The following is a 20,593-nucleotide window of genomic DNA, read 5'->3' as shown; positions in this document are numbered from 1 at the left end:
GGGACTATTTACATTTAGATCCCACATATTTTGAGAAAAGAACCTAAGAAAGTATTTATTACCAGAGAACAAAGTATTAAAAGCACTCCAGCAACACTAAAGGTATGAAGAAAAAAAATGCTCTTTCYTTGTCTGTCCAATAAAATGTTCTCCCTGCCTTTAAATATGAACAAATGTGTAAGACAATTCTTACCTTCATATTCTTTGCATTTTTTATCCATTATCTATTTTTCCTATATTTTTCATTACTCAATTATTTTGCTATAGAAACAGGGAGACCAAAAGTTGTTAGTGTTATTTTAATTTAGCTGCTACACGTGCATTTTGTTTTAGTATATGAAGTCTACTATTGAGGAGGTAGATAACTGGGAATCAAAAATCAATTACTTTAGAATATTTTCTTTACGATATTAAAGCCTCTGTGCATAATTGCTCTGTATTCATTAAGTAAATGTGGAATTTGCAAGAGAGTTCTTTTGTTTAAGCAACCTGCCAACATATTTTGTACTTGTGCATTTGAATGCTAAGATAATTTTCCTTATGCAGTCTTGTTGGAAGTTACATAACAAATGATAAACTGTGCTGTGTAAAAGTAATAATTTAGTGATATTTTCTATTTTCTGTTTAGCGATCTCAAGGAATTCACAGTGACCTCAGTATCAAGTCCAGTAGGTCTGTAGTTATAGAGTACATTTGCGTTATTAGATSCTATCCAAGTAATGTTAAAATAACAGTAATCTTTATAGCTTTCTTTTTTCATCTGGCACTTAGATGGATGCATTCTTTTCCAACAAATTATCTTGCTACTTCAATTGAAAAAAGTAAAATGCTTGGGAGCTGAACGATCTCCCTTTGGTACAAATGAAGACTGTATCAATGTTCCCAGGGATGCATCACTATTCTGTTACTTTTGCATTAATCAGCTAGCCCTCCAACTGTTGTCTTAAAGTACATCACCTGAAACAAGAAAAGAAGAATTCTTTGGTGACGTTTATGCATGCCTCTGCTCTGCAGTCATTTGAATATASAGTGTAAATAAGTGATATTGTCCAGTTTAACGGCTGGAGAACAGAAGTGTGGAAATGTTAATTGTTGTCTGTTTGGAACTCAGGTCTCTGGCCCATCAGTAAATATCAAACTTCAAGGACTTCTACTGAATGCTAATCTTTTATTGAATGCTGATCTTTTGTCATTTTCACACTTTTTAGGGGAATTTGGAGAAGTGTGCAGTGGGCGCCTAAAGCTGCCTTCTAAAAAGGAAATTTCAGTGGCTATCAAAACCCTGAAAGTTGGCTACACAGAAAAACAGAGAAGAGATTTCCTCGGTGAAGCAAGCATCATGGGGCAGTTTGACCACCCTAATATCATTCGACTAGAGGGAGTTGTTACTAAAAGTAAGACACAAAAGAGGCGTCTGTTTTAAGTAGGGGGGTGGGCCAGAAGGCTTGCGAAGGGCCCTTAAATATTCTGTGATTCTCCCATCTTTCACAGAAAAGCAAAATAGAATAAAATGAATGGGATCATTAGTGTTTATGTTCTGCAAATCTTTCCAGAAATTTTTATGTCATAACCCTCATAAATATGTACCAAGCATCCTTCAGAAAAGATAACAGCGAGCTGGCAGTGCTGTGTGTCGTGAGTGCATGTTGATAATTTGGGTGGATGCTTGAGATTCTGGCTTCTTTAGGTAGGACTGGTTCTTGTTGATTATGCCACTCGTTGTCCTCTATCTTGACATAGAAAGACAAATATAGTTGGTATTAGAAAAGAAAGGTTGCCTGAAATACTAGAACTGGCTTGTTCTGGGACATACAAATGCACAGACTTCAAGTACACTTTCTAAATATACGTTGCAGCATCAGATGATAAATTTAATGGTCAAAGTCCTGTAGTAATTATTAGATGGGAGATCAATAAGGTCTGATATAACTTACTCTTATCAAAAACAAAAATTCAAGAATGTTCTGTAATTCTAAAGAGGAATTTAAAAATTCTGTAGGGTGATTAATCATAGAGGACTCTTGTCAATAAAATAGGTCTTCAGGAAGAAGAGCTTCTTGCAGTTTCAGTGAACTAGCTTGAAATGTGCTGAGGACTCTTTCAGTTTAACTGGGAAAAAATATACAAAATAATTTATTTTAAGTAGATGGTTTGGTGTTTTTAAGGAATCTTATTTTTTTAAAATGCATGGTGCAAGGTTTTACAAACATATGTATGTTTGTATTCAGGAATGGGTGGAAGAAATTCACAGGTTATTAAAGTGAAGTATATGAAATAAAAACGAAAAAAATGGTGTCTAAAAATAAACAATGAAAGGTTTGTAAAACCCTGTATGTTATGAAGACTCACAGTTACCATAACAATATTTTCTCAGGGTACGATTCACAAAAGTCTATTTTGCTGATTTAAATAATAAATAAATTTTTCTTCAGGTTAGGTCTTACAGTTCCATTAGAAAAGRATGGCCAGATCTAGCTGTATAATTCCAGGTTATCTCCTGCTTTTTAGTGACACGTACTTTTGTGGAGTCCAAATTACTTTTGGCTTTCCCAGATTTTCTGAAATGCCAGGGATAGTCTGTACCTAGCCAAGCTAAAAAATCTATTTTGTTACATTTTCTGTTGATGTGGCACATTTGAAACTAATTTAATTGCTCTACACACAGAATTTTGTGCACTGCTTCTGAATGTGTGTTACAAATGCACTCTGAATAGCTGTCTTCCTGTATTCTTCTGTAAGTGAATATTGATAATTTTGCTACTCAGTTGTTGCATTCACAACAGACTACTATCTGTTTCAGTGGTTTTTTGGATTGCCGGCTGCCTTCACATATAAGTATAGTATGAGCGAGCAAGATCTGAGTATTCTGCATTCAAGTCAATGGAAATCTCTCCAAGTATCTTAAACAGTAATACAGGAGTTGTGAAAACTGCTCTGCCTTGCTGCTTCCTTAGCTTGGAAATACTTGTATCAATTTTGCTGTGTAAAATTGTATGACATAAAAGCAAATAAAGATTATAATTTATTTTTCTTTAACATTCGCTAAGGTGATAGAAAGGCAAGAAGGTTTTTATTTTTTTTAAGAAAAAAATTAACTAATATATTTTAATGACAAATTAGCAAGGGTTCATATTTTTTAATAATAGTTATTAAATCACACTCAAAAGTGGTAGTTTATTGTATAATCAGTAGAGAGTCTGTGAAGTATTTGCTGGATCGCTCTCAATACAGGTAATGCATACTAAATGGGCAATGTGACTTTTTTTACCATAACAAAATTATTTTTGACAGGTGGCCCTTAGCAGTACTTTTCATGCTAAGTAGGTCTTCTGAAGAAACTCCTAATAACTGAAATTGTCAGGGTCTCTAAAACAGGACCATCTGACGTGAGAACTACTCAAACTGTGGTGGTATGATATGTCTGTCAACAGACTGGAGATATGAAAGAGGTGCACCCACTAAACAGGATCTGAGCCTTTTACTCCAATGCAGAAATATTCCCTTGCTTCATATTGATTTCTGTTCTGAGCTTGCCTGCTACACTGCTCTCATGGGTGCCCTGTAGGCAGTAGTCTTAATAACCAGCACACATGTTCTGCTTAGTTTACTAATAATTTACAGCAATTTGTAGCCTGTTAGTATAATAAATTTCGGCAACACTGTTGACACAAGTTGTTATCATGTATAAACGGCCCTGTTTTGATAAATGAATGCAGAATGTTCTTTTAAAACTACACAGTGTTGCTTCCGAGCATATGCTTCTTATTATGGACACATTTCCAACTGAATGCAAGAGAAACCCTGCACTTAAGGCGTTCTGAATATGGGTGAACAAGTAAGTCAAGAAAATGCTCTTTTAATAATTTGAAAGATTTATAATCTTACTCAGTCTTCTCATATGTCATAAAATTGACTGAGTTTGTGCATACTCATGTACAAACTAATACTAATACTAATACTAATACTGTCTCCTAGTTTCATAGCTACAAGGATTTATCATATAAAATTTTGAGTAGCCCTATTAGGATGCTACACTGTACTTTGAATATCCAGCATCGTTTTCTGTAAATTACCACAAATGCCTTTGAGATCACGTTGCACACACAGTGTAAATTAAGTACTCTTTYTTAGACTGCATGTTTCTTGCTAACAGAACAGAAATTTTGGGAGATCTTTCATTCTTYGATCTTTTAACTGTACCATGTCCTAAATAATTCAAGATTAAAGTTTTGGATAAATAGTTTGTCACCACTGTTTAGTGGGTGATGAACTACATTGCCCATTAGCGTGTCTCCAACAATATAATGCATCAGTTGCACAGCAAAAGGAATGTATTTTAGCCCATTAGTCCATGCAAGAAGACAGAGAATTTTCTCCTGATTATATGAAACCAATTCTTAAAAATCTAACTTTTTTTCTTGTAAGAATTTGTATTTGTTGGAAATTACATTTTCTGAAAAATGTGAGGGAGATTTTCTGGGAAAAAAAAAAGAAGTTGCTACCACTTATTTTGCTTTTTTCCATTGCTTTCTTGCTTTTAATTAGACCAAGAACCTCTTTTAAGCCTYAGGCTGTTCAATTTTACAAGCTAAAATATTACCATGCCTGCTATACAAGTCTTTGTCATATTTTTATTGTCACATGTCTTCCTGTGTTATATGTGAAATAATAATTCATCTTCTTAAATAACTTCATGCCCTTACACATTTTTCTCCACCACAAAAAGAAAATAAACAGAGGTTTTGAAAATATTATGAAATAATAAAATCTACATGATGGTAAAATATTAGCAGGGCAATGACCTTTGTCTGGAAACTTCACTGTAAGAGCATTAATTTTTTTATCCTTTTCTCTCTAGCACATAGAAGCTGCACACAAATCTTCACTTTGGTACAAAATACCTTAAGGTAGAAGGAATGGTTTTGCAAACTGATCTGACTGTAGCGTGTGCTGAATCTACACAGACAAGTTTTGAAAGATATTTAATTAGAGGTTTTCAGGGATGCAGAGCTGCTTCTTCCGTGAGTGCTCTGCTGCCCCGTAAGCGCAGCGTATTCTGCCCACAGCTGGGCTGTGCTTGGCCGGAGGGGAGGTGTGTGTTACCAGTGGTCTTCAGCTGCGCAGCCACGCAGGGAGCTGGAGCTGCCTGGGAACAGGACAACGCGCAGCAGAGGAACGCGTCTGCTTTTCTTCCCAGTGCACYGTCTTACTTTCATTCTGCGCTTTCCCTCCCACCCTTACACCAAGCACCAGACGTTTTCCCCAGCTCATATCAGACATACTGAAGCTCCACAATCCAATGCGTTTCACATAGGCTCCTGGATGACAGTTGTAATATACTGAATTATTTAATCGCTCCCATACCGTAGTATGTGAGGAATGTATCGAACGTGTCTGTGCGGTAGAGCGCTGCTCCGTGGTTCTGTTGTCCAGACCAGGGCACCCACTGAGATAGATTGCAGCTGCTTCTGTATTGCATGAGGAAACTTGGGGGCAAGCACATGGCAGACGATACCTACTTCACTGCATAAATGCAAGCATTAGATGCATCTGCTGATTAAGTCTTAGTATACTGAAAATTTGGGAAGATTTGCCTGCATTTTGAGACTTGAGCTGCTGAAAAATCGTATCAGTGTATGCTGAAGTGACTGTGGTCCTGTTTACATGAGTGGAATCACAGTTACATTGTGAACAGAGCTATTTTTGTCCATACATCTTTTTTTTTTGTTTTCTTTTTAAAGGCAAAATTATCCTTGGGATTTCTGAAATACCCATCTTTACTCATCATCATGTATTTATTTTAAATGTTTGACCTCTATAATCTATTTGCAGGTAAACCAGTTATGATTGTTACTGAATATATGGAAAATGGTTCCTTGGATAGCTTCCTACGGGTAAGCGCAATGGATAACTGTGTGATACAGGGCTGGCTCTTGTTCTGAATTTGTTATGAGTTTTACTGCCACTCTTACTCTGATTCATCATGAACTCTCTGTTCTTTGATATTCCATTACTTCCATTTGGTTTTGCAAGTATTGCGATGTGGTCAGAAAGCCACGTAGAAATCTGCTATTCCATTTGGACTTTTTACCAGTATTATTGCAAAATGAACCAAACAAATTGTTAGGTTTATTAACATACCACGTGTTTAAACAGAAATCATTCTGACACACTGAAAAGAATATTGTTTTTCTGAGGGCTGAATTACTACTGTAAAGCTGTTATGCTTATTTCTTGGCAGCCTATATGTCTTATCAAGCGATTTTCAGAGTGAACGGATTTGTGGAGATGTTAACAATAAACTAATAATGCTGAGCCAAGAGTTTAAATGTGAAAAGTTTAGGGAATAACCCCATTCCTTTCGGTGTTTGAAATGTCCTGCTAGCAAACTTTATTAGTCTGTTTTCTGTCCCCAACCTTAGACATACCAATATCGTTTGTTGATTTATCTTTGTTTTCTGTCAGAGCTGGTAACAAGCCTAAAAAAATTTGAACGCTCTTTGTGTCACCAAGATTTACTTGAGGCAAAACAAGAAGCGTGGCAGAAATGAAATCCCATCTGAGGAGAAACACTGGTTTAATTTTAATTTGTTAGGGCAAGCTCAGCTGTGGCTGGGGGACTGCTTTAGTTCTGCCACGGCTGAATGACATTATCCCCCAAATTCATAACACTGAACTAGACGTTTAGCCCCAAAAGGGGATATATTGTCAACTCTAGTTTCAGTATGTACTGTATATGTTATGATGTCCATTGAAGCATGTGAAATACGTATAAATAATGTGTCAGTATATCTGAATGAAATATATCTGTACTGAACGATATACATTTTGTTTAAGCTAAAAATCCTTGGAGAAAGCTCTCAGAAAAAGAGAATAATTTCTCACTATATGAAACAGTTGTTCAACGTAGTCATTTGAGTGTGTTTTTTTTTTTTTTATTTGACTATCATTGCTCAGAAACACAGGACAAGAACCTTGTGACTCATTAAAATTACAAGCAACTCAGGCCATGTAACCCTATTTATAAATACATTTCGAAACTAATTATCGTGCTTTTCCCCATTACCACTGAAAGGCTCAGTACCTCATTCCTTTCATGGTTAGAAACCTTCTTCTAATTTATAACTAAATCTTTTTCATGGCCAATATAGATCCTCTTGTTTTGGCTCTAGTTAAAGAACGTTTCGTAATAGGGAACTGTTACGAATTTTCTATAATAATTAATTTCTTCATGAAAGTGAATTCTGACAGGTTCTTTAAGCAACCATTGTGCCATATATTTATCTAATGTTTACAGAGCTAATATTGCCCCTAAGTATATAAGTCAAGGATAGAATGAATGTAATCAGTCTTGTGGACTAATGCATGTGAGCTCACACCACATGGCAGAGCCAACTCCTATGTATTTAATAAAACTCTGGAAGAAACAGCAGGAAAAGCTGGAGAGCTGCCTATGATGATACATTTATAGCGCTGGGGGATTCATTTGAGAGCTGTTCTAAGACATGCTGTTACCTTGTCATCTGCATATCCATATATCAGTATCAAAGGTAGATGCTAATAAAGAACATTAGCAAGAGCTGGGAGATTTAAAACATTTGTCTGATGATAGACATTTATAAATATATGCAACTATTGGTTTCTAGGCTAAATCCATAGTTTGTTAAAGGGATTTTGTGTTTGTGAAGTTGTGGAAAACTTTGAGGAATGAGTTTAAAATTTGATGGAATTTGAAAGTTTGCTTTTGTTATAGAAATGCTTATGTGATAGAAAATTTTCATTAGACTGCTAGCTAAGGCTGGGTTTTTTCACTTGCAATTCATATGGCCTTTTAGGAAAGCTGGTTTGCATTATGTCCTGACACTCTAGTCTCAGAAGCACACACAACTTAGATTTATGTGCCACTTTCACACAGGTCCCACCTAGCAAATTGAAATTCAAATGAGAGAAAGAACAGGAAAACGAATTTTTATCTGAATTAAAAATCTTTCCCTTTACCCTCAGCTGATTCAGAGATTGTTCTCCCCAGATCAAAGTATTTCCTCATGTGGCATTTCAATTATGATCTCCAACTCACAGGCTCTTCGCTTGAGGAACTTGCAAAAATTCTGTGTGGGAAGGAACATGGACAGTCTCTCAAGCTGTATTTCAAATGTTTTCCAGAAACACGATGCGCAGTTCACAGTCATCCAGCTGGTAGGCATGCTTCGAGGGATCGCATCTGGCATGAAATACTTATCAGACATGGGTTATGTCCATCGGGATCTAGCTGCTCGTAATATCCTCATCAATAGTAACTTGGTATGCAAAGTCTCAGACTTTGGTCTCTCTCGTGTCTTGGAAGATGACCCAGAAGCTGCTTACACAACAAGGGTGAGTTCGTGTGTTCATCTTTGCCTGTTAAAATCATTGCCGGTCACTCTGACATCACCGAGTTAGTCTGAGGTCGGAGGGAATCCCTGAAGCTCATGCTCTGTGATACAGAGGCTGTCCGGTCTTCCAAGGCCAGAGATATTTGTAAATCATAAACTCAGTACAGCCATTATTTTTATTAATATCTCAGAGGATGGCGGAAGGCAAAAAATAATGTTTCTGTTGTAGATTTTTTTCTTAACGTGCAAAATTCAGGGCCCAGTCTTTTCCTGCCAAGTGTATCAGGGAATGAATGCCGTGATCAAGGCTGCTTTGATACACTGTGCTGTTAGATTTCATGTGTGCTTTGAGCAGGTTTTTCTGTCATGCTGATGCTTCAGCTCTCACTCTCTGCGGAGTGGCAGTAGAAAATTATTTTCTTACGCAATGTCTTGTCTAGTTGTACTGCAAGTTGTGTAAGACAAAATTTTTTTCTATCTACTTTTTCATATCTTCTAGTATGATGGAACTTAGGTCTTGATTGAAGCATGTGGATACTACTGTTCTGTAAAGGGTAGCAGTCATATGTGTTGCTGTACCTTTAATTGAGCAAAAGCTTGATTAAAACAAAAAATGTATCTTTTTTAACAGTAGAAGCAAGCTTTCTGTGCTTTCCTTTTTGATAAAATGTACACAGAAACAAGGTGGAGATGTCATGATATCAGGGAGGAGTCATGCCTCTGACTATTTCATCCTATCTAAGATAGAGCTTTTATCAGATAGGGAACTACTGAAAGTGTAGACTGCTTCCCTTCTTTTGATTTCGTCTTGTCTGGAAAGCTACCTTCAAGCCACTGTGCTGCCTTAGTCAGTAGCCTTTTGGAAAAGCTGCATTGTCTATTAAATATACTGTGATCCACCTCTTCTCACTTGAATAACACATCTTTGTGTTTGGTTGTCAAAACCTTCAAGGTGTACATTTATTTAGCTTTGTGTGTCTAAGCATTCTGCTGGGTTTATGTTTGTTTGTTCACATTAATGCAATTGCAAGTGCACTTCATTAACTTTGGAAAAAATGGCATTAATATCCAGTATCTTAGGTGAAATTTGCAATGATGCCTAGTACATCCAGTCTCCACTGTGCAAATTAGATTACAGAACAGATCAGAAAAATCTTAATATGGGTTTTCCAGGAAAGTATAGGGGACATGCCTTCATAGCTTACCAGGTCTCTTCTTTAATTCACCTTGCTGGGCTTTCTTTGACCTCTGATAAGCTTTGGCATGTGTTTAAAAATGTGCAATGAATACCATTTTTGAAAACTGACTGCACATTTCTCATGGTTAGTATAAAGAGGCTTTAATAGGAGAAGGCAGTTTTCATGATCAGTAAGTAAGTAAGTACAGCTTTCATAGGTAAATAATAATATAAATGRAGAATTCCTCAAGAGCAAATCTTCTGTGGTTCAATCACAGAGGTCTGTTGCCTCTCTTTGAGCCAAAAATGTACCTGTCAGATGTACTTGCCTAATCTCTTCTTAAAAACTCTTGTAACAGAAATGGATGTTAGTGTCTCCCAGCTAAACAGTTTCAGATGTGTGATTTATCTAGTCTCATATTTAACTTCACTCCTTCAGTATCTATGCCTGCAAGCTAAGGTGATTGCTGTTTGCCCTAGCATCACTGCACATAGGCGGGTGATCGGTCTTTAAAACAGCCACTTGGGTGCATGGAAATTGTTGGCTCTTCCCGAACACACACAGCCATTCTTTTCTAAATAATTTTTCCAGACTCTTACCATTCTTCCTGACCTCCTTCAGATTCTTTTCAACTTAGGTACACCTTCCTTAAATATGACATCCAAAATTGGATACAACTAATAGGTTCACAGCACCAAAAATGCCATATTTAACTATGTCCCTTGTTTCTTACACATGCCATTTCTGTTACTATCTCCCTGAGTGAGAACTGCCTCTTTCTTTTGTTTTTGTTTGTTTGTTTTTCCCAGCTTTGCTGCATGGTTGCCTCATATTCTGCTCAGATATACCGTTGCCAGGATTAAAAGTTAATTTCTCTTACTCCAAAATACATCTGAGCATGCAAACTGATCTATAATTTGGTAAGAGCATTTAGAGGAGTATAGTAAGAGCTGAGGATACCTTTGAGTCCCAGCTAACTTAAACAAGAAAGTTGCATAGCAAGAAAAGGTAGCAGCCCATCAAACTGCGTAGTGTGCAGCTTTCTAAAGGAAGTGGACTTCCCTGCAAATGAAATGCATGTAAATGATTTATCTCCCAGGAGGGCTAGAGTGAACCAAGATTTATAGAATATCAATGTTTCTGGCCAGAGTTACATGTAAATTTGCTTTGGCCAAGTGCACTGTTGAAGTTGTTGTCCTGTCCTCCTCCTGCCACCTATTTTCTAAGCCTACCTGCTTATTTACATTTAGATAATGAAATCAGATGGAAAGAAACCATTTTGTAAAGTGTATTCATCTGTACTGAGTAAACTCCATCTGGCATTTATGGTATATATGCATACTGCTGCAGGGAGATGCTCAGATAATTAAAATCCCCAAATACAGCATTGGACAAGTCTAATTTCCTGCAAAAGGTAAACAGAAAACTAGCTTTTTAAAACAAACCTCACAGGGTTCACAAAAGAAGTGAATAAACAGTGATGTACGTGCTATGGTACAAGGGCTCTGAAGCATGATACAAAGATCACAGGTGTGATTTCTGTGATCACATCACAAATGTGTGAAATGCAAGAAACCAGGAACTGAAACAAAACTTTGCTTGCTGACAGGGTCATTTTTTAACTCCTGGATTACTGTCACTGATACCACAGAAGGCCTTCAGCAGCTTATGGTCTGCCTGCTTATAAAAGTAGAACTTGGCACGTGAATCAGGCAGACTAAATGTTTGGATTTTTTTTTTTTTTTTACTAAGACTTTATGCTGGAGGGGAGGTAATGTAATTATCTATGTCCTCCGTACCTGCTCACTTTCAATTGAAAGACCAAGGATGTATTAAAATCGTCACTGTCAATTTGATTTTTAAAAAAATTCTTACTATTTTTAGATGTCCATATGCCAAGTGGGTGGACTAATCACACAGTATGAACTGGAAATTAATTTAAGCGATCACACGTACAGAAGAACTGTAATCATGTCACTCAAAAGCATAGTATTTCTAGTAATTACTAGATGAATTTCAGCAGTTTAAGCACATACACCAGCACACATTACTGATGTTTATGACATTTAAATGTAAAACACTGTCCAGTTAATGTATTTGTATGCAGTTCTCATTAAATCTACATCACTTTAAAAAATATTGTGCTATGAAGATAAATACCCTGTTAACCTGTGTCCTCAGGTAACCATAACAGAGCAGGGAGTGTGTGGAAGGGTGCTGCTCTTTTGCATGCCAAAGGAACATGCTCTACTGAAGAAGTTCCTTTCTTTTATGCATATGCCATTGCAACTATTCATCTGCTCAATGGAAATTTATTGCAGTTAACTCATTTCTTATATAGGCAAAAATGCCGCAATACAGTATGAATGAATTGAAGGGTGCAGGAGAAAAACAAAGAACAAAACAAACAAACAAAAAAAAAAACCCGAACTCACTTCTTTTGCCTGATAAGCACCTGGGCAAGAAGTAGTGCTGTATTATCATTTACCACTTGAGAGGGAGATAATTTCAAGCCAAAATAGTCACTAATAGGGATGCATAAGGAGATTCAGGTAATTTTCAAGTCCTTATGAGGATAAGTCATGTTGATGTTACTCAGGTGAAACCATCTTACTGTGTACCAGTAAGACATGACCTGAACTAAGCTTAAGTCCCCATGTACTGAATGAATGTCAGAATTTTGCCTTCAGGTTTCTCTGCAAAGTTCTTCTATTTTTTCTGTTAGCATCCATTTTTCTTGATTCTCTTCTTCCCAGGCCTGTGGCTAGGTGCTTGTGGTAGTCAGTTAGTATCAGATCATAAATCAGAATTTGGGAATGGGCTGTTAAGGCCTGGAAACAGATGCCCTGTGCTATACTGCCAGGCATGCTAGAAATAAATTGAAGACTTCATTGGCTTTAGTGAATTATGCTGAACAATCAGATACTGTAGGAATCACAGCTCCATCTACAACAGATAAAACCTTTAGTTACTGCTGGCTCGCTAATTTTAAACCCCAAGAGTGTCTCTCTGACCTAGACTGCTTGGGATTTTGAGCTGCAATAAGGAACTCCTACGACTTCTAATATTAATACCTTTTTACTGCTCAAGTTCAGAGAGCTTATCTGGCTTTGTGATGAAAAGATCCTTAAAGGGAGACCATGACAAAAATACATAAAGCCAGTATTTATCTTCAGAAAATAATCAGTAAAAATAACACCTCTAGATAATGATAAATGCACACAGATTTTTCTGTATAAAACTATATCAAATGCATTTGGGCAAACCTTCTTCCTGGGCATAGCTATAATGTCTTTTCATTTAACAAGTCAGTGTTGCATGTTGTATGTTGCCCTGATAGACCTAATTTTGAAGGGTAGGAGCCCAGTAATACCAGCCAATAATATTAGTCAGCGTTTCAAATTTTCTGGTGGAGGATGAGCAACAGAAACATCAGGATAGAGTAGCCTCCGTTACATGAAAGTCTAATGGACAAATAATATATAATAATAAAATATATGTAGGCTTTTCTTAGCATTTTCATCATAACACTTTATGCAGTAAGTATCATTATACTCATTTTAAATACAAATAAACAGGGAAAAAGGGTTAACAACCAAGAGACAAACAAAGAAACGAAGTATGAGAGCTTAGTTTTCCCAGCTCTAACTCTATAGTCTAGGAGAAAATGTTTGGTTTCATTTATGCAAAGGTTAATTTTACGATGTAAGATCCTTGCAAGTCAGAAAATTGAAGAAGTGATGCATGCGTTCAAATGAGATATGTATTTCTTTAAAATGGTAGAGCGAGATGCAAGAAAGAATTTTTTTATGCTGAATGATCACATATGTTTTTGGAGTTTCAAAATAGCCTTTTTAATTATGGTAAGCCTTATAGTTTTCAAAGCTGATAGTGATGGAAAACCTATGCTCTGCTTCTTTGCTATGCATCATTGCTATGATTCTTCAGATTTTCTGTATTTATTGATATTTGGACATCTGCTAAAATGTGCTAGTGTTGCATTACTCTTTATGGCAGAATTGTTTTTACATTAAAATGCTTATTTGTCTACAAAATATTCTCTAGAACTTAGTTACTTGCTGTTCTCATTCCTAGATTATTCATAAAATGAGACAACAAAGTCCCCTTTTAAATGTAAAGATTATCATTTTTATGACAAATTGGGGAGCAGAAGAGCAAAATTATAGTTTTACAGTCTACTCCAACAGGGTTTTTTTAGGTATGTTTTCATACTCTCCTTATTTTACTCTTGTTTATGGTAATGCTACATGTATCTGTACAGACTTACAGTTGATACATAGCAAAGAGAAGATTCTTTTTTTAATGGAATCTAGGGTTGACGCATCTTCATTTTTTTCCTAAAACAAAACAGAAGGAACTTCATTTCATTAATTTTATAATCTTCCTTATCCTGTAATAAAGCAGGCCTAAATGTTAAGAGACTAATGTCATTTTGTATAACTGTATTTTTCCAATTGTATAAATGACTTTTTCCGTAAGATGATATAGGCAAGGAGCTATATATCAAATATATTATTTCCTGACCTTGCATAAAGTACTTGTGTTCTAGCCCTAAGCACATTTTTCCATGCTGCAGCGTCTGGCAATTATTTCTCTAGGGTTCAGCAAGGAGGGTTCCATSTTTGTATCTCAACACGAAATTTAAAAAGTGAGCCTTATTATTCAGGGAAATCCAGGTTTTGGAGAGTAAGATTCTGAATACTCCAAAACAACCTTTCTATTTCACAGAACTAGTCATTATGCTGACATAAGAAAAACAATGTAACTACTCACTGCCTCAAGGACTTTTTAATGTGRTACCTAGTAAGTTTGTGTTCTGCCATCTCTCTATTCAAAGTATAGCTAACATAATTACTGGAGAGTGAAACACAATGTGGTTACGTTGCATGAATCCACTGACAACACTTAGTATCTCAGTTTCTTTTGAATCAGACTCACAGTCAGTTTCTTTTCCAGCAATACTGATGCCTTCAGGCACAAATGGAGGCATCAGCAGAAGTGATACGTGAAGCTCGGGCATTGTCTGGAGTTCACGCTGCTGCCTTAGACAAGGGCGGCAAGGATCAACAGTTCCCTCCTTTCCATTGCCACTTGACTGGGAAGTGGAAATTTCCCCCGTCAGGCCAGACTGCACTGCTTAACTCTTCCTGTGGCCCTTGCTGACTAGCTGGACACGCTCGCCCTCAGGACCACATAGGACACTCAGCTAGCTGCAGAGCCCCCACTGGCGCGCCCCTTCCATGGCACTTCCCACCGGTGGCCCAGCACTCCACCCTTCAGAGGCCCCACAAGCTACAGGTTCATTTCCTGACGTACACACATCACGACAGTCTCCCGTAGCATAGAAGCAATTTTATCCTGACAGTTGAAATCATCTGGGGCGTGTGAGCAAACCGTCCACAGATTTGTGCTTTGAAGGGGGCTGCACCTCTCTCTAATGTTCGTGCTTCTTGAGTTCACTCTCCCTTGGGCTGCCAGCACGCATGTTTATAGATCTTTCAGGTGTGTTACGAGTCTTGTCTCCTAAGACTTCTAAGCTTGCAGGATCAGGATATGTTTAATTTGGAAGCTTTTTTTAGTCTGGTGGTGGAATTTTATAAACTTACACTGTACTTTTTACCTAACTATTTGCCCTTTTTATTGTGTGACCCATCAGAGAAGAGCAAATCAAACTGAAATCTGTATGTAATATAGTTTTTTATAGATTATTTTTATAGATTTTTACATGTACATATATATATACACGTATATATAAAAAAACTGAAAAGGTGAGATTGATTTCCTTATCATTCCCACATTTAAAATGTGAATGGATTTGTTGTTAAAATGCTGGGACATAGGAGAGCTTTGCTTAGTTCTTAGCTGTGCCTTGGACCTATTGAATGACTCTGAACATTTGTAAGATGAGTGTAGTACGGTTTCTCAGTGGAGTATGGGATAAATAAATTCATTTTTATGATCTTTGTACTGTTATACAGCAGAGCTGGGAATTACGAGTCAAACTAAAATGAACAGAAAATATGATGTACTTTTTCTAACTAAAGGACATCTTGTTACAGATTTTTAAGTTTGAAAGAAAGAGACATCAGGGTCCCCAGTCTGGCTTCTGTGTTAAAACAATGGTCTCGATTACAGCTATTAATTTTTTATGTCCAATGGTTATCCATTGGTCCAGAAGTAATGTGGAGACCCAATGTTTGGCTAATTTTGAGGGTTGTGTGTGAGGTGAAGGTTTGTCTCTTGGTTAAGGTAGTGAATCTACTGAACAGAATGAGATCCATAAAAACCACATGCTGAGACTGATTTCCTCTTTGACCTCAGCCAATCTTCTAAGACATGTTCTACCTGCATTTTGGAGACCTGAAATGCAACCTGAGGAGAGCTTGTCTGTGTTGCCTATATTTAAGCTCACTTGTGCAATAGTAACTGTGAATACTGAGGATGCTTAGGCTCCAGTGTGGGCTCTGTTTAGATTTCCAATGAACACTAATGTCYACGTTTCTGTTGTTAACCAGGCAAGTTAAGCTAAAGCTAGTGAGTGTATACAAACTCTCAGTGCAGCTGCACTCCTTTTGGAAGTGTAGGCAATGCCTTAGTATCTTTATGTTTTTAGCTCTTGCTGATTATTCAGGTCTTCCTACACAGGTTATTGTGAGGATAGGTGTATGATCAGATGCTAGAATAATGATGGTTTCAAAGGTACCTCAAATAGCTACAGTTTTGTGTCAGATCTTCAGAATATCTCTGTACATATGTTTCACTCTATGTAATATATAAGATGCTTTCTTGACAAGTGGTAATAGCATTTTCCAGCTTCAGCTGTTTATTAGCTGAATATAATGATAATCTCAAAGCTTCATTTAATATAATGATACAAAATCATATTCATTGTATTACAATCAAATGGACTTTTTTTATTTTGTTTTGCTCTTAGGGTGGTAAGATTCCTATCCGATGGACATCACCAGAAGCCATTGCATATCGCAAGTTTACATCAGCCAGTGATGCGTGGAGCTATGGGATTGTTCTCTGGGAGGTGATGTCTTACGGAGAGAGACCATACTGGGAAATGTCCAACCAGGATGTGAGTATATTGTTATCTGAGTTATGTTCTCAAATAAAGGATCAAGCTGTGAAAGGAAGTGAAGCATAATGAAACCAGGTGGCTCAGAGTTTTTGACATTGACATTGAGTAGGATGTAGAAATGAAAATTTCCAAATCTCCCTGGTCAGGTAAAAGTCCTAATGAACTTAATGAAAAGTTAACATGTTTTTTAGCAGGATATTTTGGACCTCTCGAGGAATGTATTAGAAAATTTATCACTCTGGTGGTTTTCTGTTGGATGATTCAAAAATTCTACTGCAATGATGTCAGTCCCTTTTACATTCCTTAGCTTATTGTTAGAAACTCCCTCCTTAAATTTCTGTGATCCCCTTTGGTTCCACTTCTCTAATATTCTGTAGAAGTTTTCCATAAATGCCAAATTCACAGAATAAATTGCTCTTGGAGCTTGTGGAAAAGAGAAGCAAAGCTTTCTTCTAAGATTTTAATGAAACCAAAATACTCCTGGAAGTAATCAATGAATAACATAGACAAGTATAGTGGGTTGCTTAGAAGCCTTCTGATACAGCCTGCTATGCTACACTGATAAACTATCCAAGTCTGCAATCCAAGTAATTATTGTATCTTTTAAAAATATTTTGTTAGAAGCATAGTATTTTTCCAAATACAATTTTATTAATATCTGTTTTTTTTTCTGTTATCATATTAATCCTAGATTTATTCCACAGGAGTTAATTATGCACTAGATTTTCTGAAGCACAGTCATTAATACGCATAGATTTTCCTGAGGCTTACTATATATCATTACTCGTACTAAGTTTTAAAAGTTGGTAACATAATTATAGGCAGACATTCTTCATACTACATTGTATTAGAGAAATAAGAAAGAAGAAAACTTCTACTTTCAAATGAATACCACTGGAACTCAAGTCAGCAAGCTGTGTTTTTCTCTTAATTGATCGTGAGCATTTCTGTACTGTTGGCAGAGGTTAATTACTTGTGTTACATAGGTTGATAATCTAGTGCAATGCCTTTCRTAATAGCTGTTCAAATTATAATTGAAATCAGGAAAGATGAAACTACTTACATGCTTTTGCTTCATGGCAGTTTAAACCAGGAATATTTTCCTATTCCTGTTCTGACTCAGAATAGTTTTTTCTGCTTTGGAATTAACTGATCCAGAAAACCAGAAAGGTTAACAGAATATTGCTCTATCATTTTCTACTTAGAATAAGTTCTTTTCTTACTCAAGGTGCAGTAGCTACTATGAGAATGATCAAGAGACTTATACTGTAGTGAAACAGAGGAAATTTTAGTATATTAAAAAGCTTCATAATATAAATTCTAGGCTAAGTTTTATTGTGTTAAATGATGGTTTTGAACTCACTGACCCAGCACCTCAACAAATAATAAAAGAATTGGGCCTGTGCTGCCCACCTCTACCAGTAGGAGGTATACGGTTATCCTTGCAATAAGTTTTTGAGATATTTTCTGTCACTGTGAGATGAGTAATAGCCAAATTCCTTTACATGGCCTTTGATTTATGAGTGCAGGATCTTCTGTTAGAAGGTAGGTTTATTTTCTGCTGAGTGAACCATCCACCAGAAGCTTTGGAAATCGTGTGCTGCTGAGGATGATTAGTCAAGTGATGTTCAAGATCTTTTGAAGCTAGACGTAGTTAAACAAGCAGCTTACTACCTGTAGCTTTTATTTATGGATTTAATTTAATCAAATATGAGTTTCGGAATTGCTTTTTACTTTCACCTTCTTCAAAGTCACATATTATATCTTAACTTTCCTTTAGCCCTTCGTGTATGCCTGATTTACTGCCTGGTTTACTCTGCAGATAAACCAGAAGCATTGCACTGCAGGACAATTAGTGAATAAACACATTTGTTTAAACATAAAATGTCCATGGTAATGTGGTTCACAGAATTGATAAGAAAAAGTTGATTTAAGTGCCTTGAAGTTTTCAAAAACTTTTATCCTTGTGCAGGTAATTAAGGCTGTTGATGAAGGGTACCGCTTGCCACCTCCCATGGACTGCCCAGCTGCCTTGTATCAGCTGATGCTGGACTGTTGGCAGAAAGACAGAAACAACAGACCCAAGTTTGAGCAGATTGTCAACATCCTGGATAAACTGATCCGTAATCCCAGCAGTCTGAAAATAATCACCAATGCAGCGGCAAGGTGACATAGTAGATCATACTTTGTATATAACATTAATAAATGTCTATGTTYTCTTCATCTTTCATAATTAGAATTTATTTACTTTGTTAATCTACATGTCAACTTTTAACCATAGCTATATGGAATCTTAAAGGCCAGAGAAAGCTTTCTGGCTGTCCATATGGGAGAAAGATTTAATGTTATTATCTTTATTATTGTTATTATTTTTATTGCTGATTTATTATTAGTTATTTAAATTCAGCAAAGCAGTTACGCTGGGTTTGTGAAACCCGTTATAAGATTGAGGAGAGGTTTGCCAGAGAGACATGGATGAGTGATTTGGCCATCGTGTAATCTTCCTTTTCCTTCTCTGGACCTATGTGGTGTTATAAGTACTTAGTGTTTTGTAGGTTAAAGCAAGTCATATTCCTAAGTATCTTTCTGAATTGGGGCCAAATACATATATTCTGTATCGTACACTCTTGCACTCTGCTCTGACAAATCACCTTAACTKTAATCATATGAATAATCTTTTCATCTTGAATAGTTCTTACATACCTAAAAAGACACCTACATTTTCTGTTAGATCAGTGCCTTAACTAGGAATTAATTTCCAACTCCTGTAATATTCCTAATTGCATTAAAACATTCATTTATAATCCTGTTTATTCAAACACTCTGGAACATCACTGTGATGAGACAAGCATTATCTCACTGAGAGGGAGTAACTGAAGAATGTGTTGACACCTAAAGGCATAATGAGAATGTAGTGAAATAAGAGCTTTGGTTAAGTAGGGTGTAAGTGAATTAGTTTATATAATGCAGAAAATGTCATACTCCTACTGAAGTGATCTGAAAAGATGTAAAATTATTTTTAGCATAAATACAGTGAAAAACCTTTCATCTGCAAAACAGTCAGTCAGTGAGTGATGTACTGTGCTTCTGTGCTGTGTCAGACCCAGGTCTTGGAGGGCTGCTTCCAGGGGCAAGAAACCAGAGTCTGACATGAGGCAAGCTTTAAAAATGAACACAGCAAAATATACTTCTCRGACCTTTACTTCTAATAAATCACACTCCTCAACACAGCAGTCTAATGGGAAAACACAAAAAGGGAACTGGAGCTAAGGCAGTGCAGCTTGGAGAACTGCACTGATACTGCAGCCTGCTGTGCAGGTAACAGGGACTTTGCCATCTTTTCCCTGGCCCCTGGCATTATGTTGCCTCCTGAGGTAGAGGCTGACTAGTCTAGTAACCTCCTGCTGTTGCTCCAGAGAYTTCCCTCTTCCAGGGAAAAGGAATGCTGCCATACTAATGGGCTTTGCTATTAAAATATATATAATGAGGGAAGAATGCTTGCACAGTAATTGTGTCGTAATAATTTGATTGGTGAGTATTTAACAAACAGTTAACCAAAGTGCTTACCAGGACAGTTATTACTGTTACCTACCAGGTGATTAGCTAGAAAAAAGACAAAGTTGTTTACGCATTAACTTCTTAGTCAAGCTTGTTTCTTCTAAACATCTTGCATTGCCATTTGACAAAGGACTCATGCAAATAATCACCTTGCAGGGATATACTGAAGTGGTCTACTGAACAGTGGAGTTGGGAATCATGAGTATCATGTATTGTGTTTGGTTTTTGACTGTAGAAATCAGTGCATGCCTATTTTACATTTCAAACAAAAGCAAAATTTCCAYGGGTTTTGTCTTTGTAATTAGGGAGTTGATCCCCAGCAGAGCTGAAAACAATGCAGAACCATCCGTTCATGCAGTAAAAGCTGATATCCTCTC

General features: G+C 36.7%; 1 protein-coding gene across 2 annotated transcripts in view; it reads left to right on the top strand.

Annotated features, from left to right (window-relative positions):
* The window catches only part of EPHA3 (EPH receptor A3), a 230,290-nt gene that overhangs the window by 191,790 nt on the left and 17,907 nt on the right, over positions 1-20,593 (top strand). For both annotated transcript variants that reach the window (XM_085304912.1, XM_085304911.1), the window contains exons 11-15: positions 1,209-1,394; positions 5,833-5,894; positions 8,164-8,373; positions 16,506-16,655; positions 18,631-18,824. In XM_085304912.1, coding sequence (XP_085161038.1) covers positions 1,209-1,394; positions 5,833-5,894; positions 8,164-8,373; positions 16,506-16,655; positions 18,631-18,824 — 802 coding nt within the window. The remainder of the gene's footprint in view (positions 1-1,208; positions 1,395-5,832; positions 5,895-8,163; positions 8,374-16,505; positions 16,656-18,630; positions 18,825-20,593) is intronic.

This window comes from Rhea americana, unplaced genomic scaffold (assembly GCF_003343005.1).
Source record: "Rhea americana isolate MKP2758 unplaced genomic scaffold, rheAme1 scaffold_213, whole genome shotgun sequence".
NCBI classification, from domain to species: domain Eukaryota; kingdom Metazoa; phylum Chordata; class Aves; order Rheiformes; family Rheidae; genus Rhea; species Rhea americana.
Note: the sequence above shows the minus strand (reverse complement) of the source record. Positions and strands in the feature narration are given on the sequence as shown.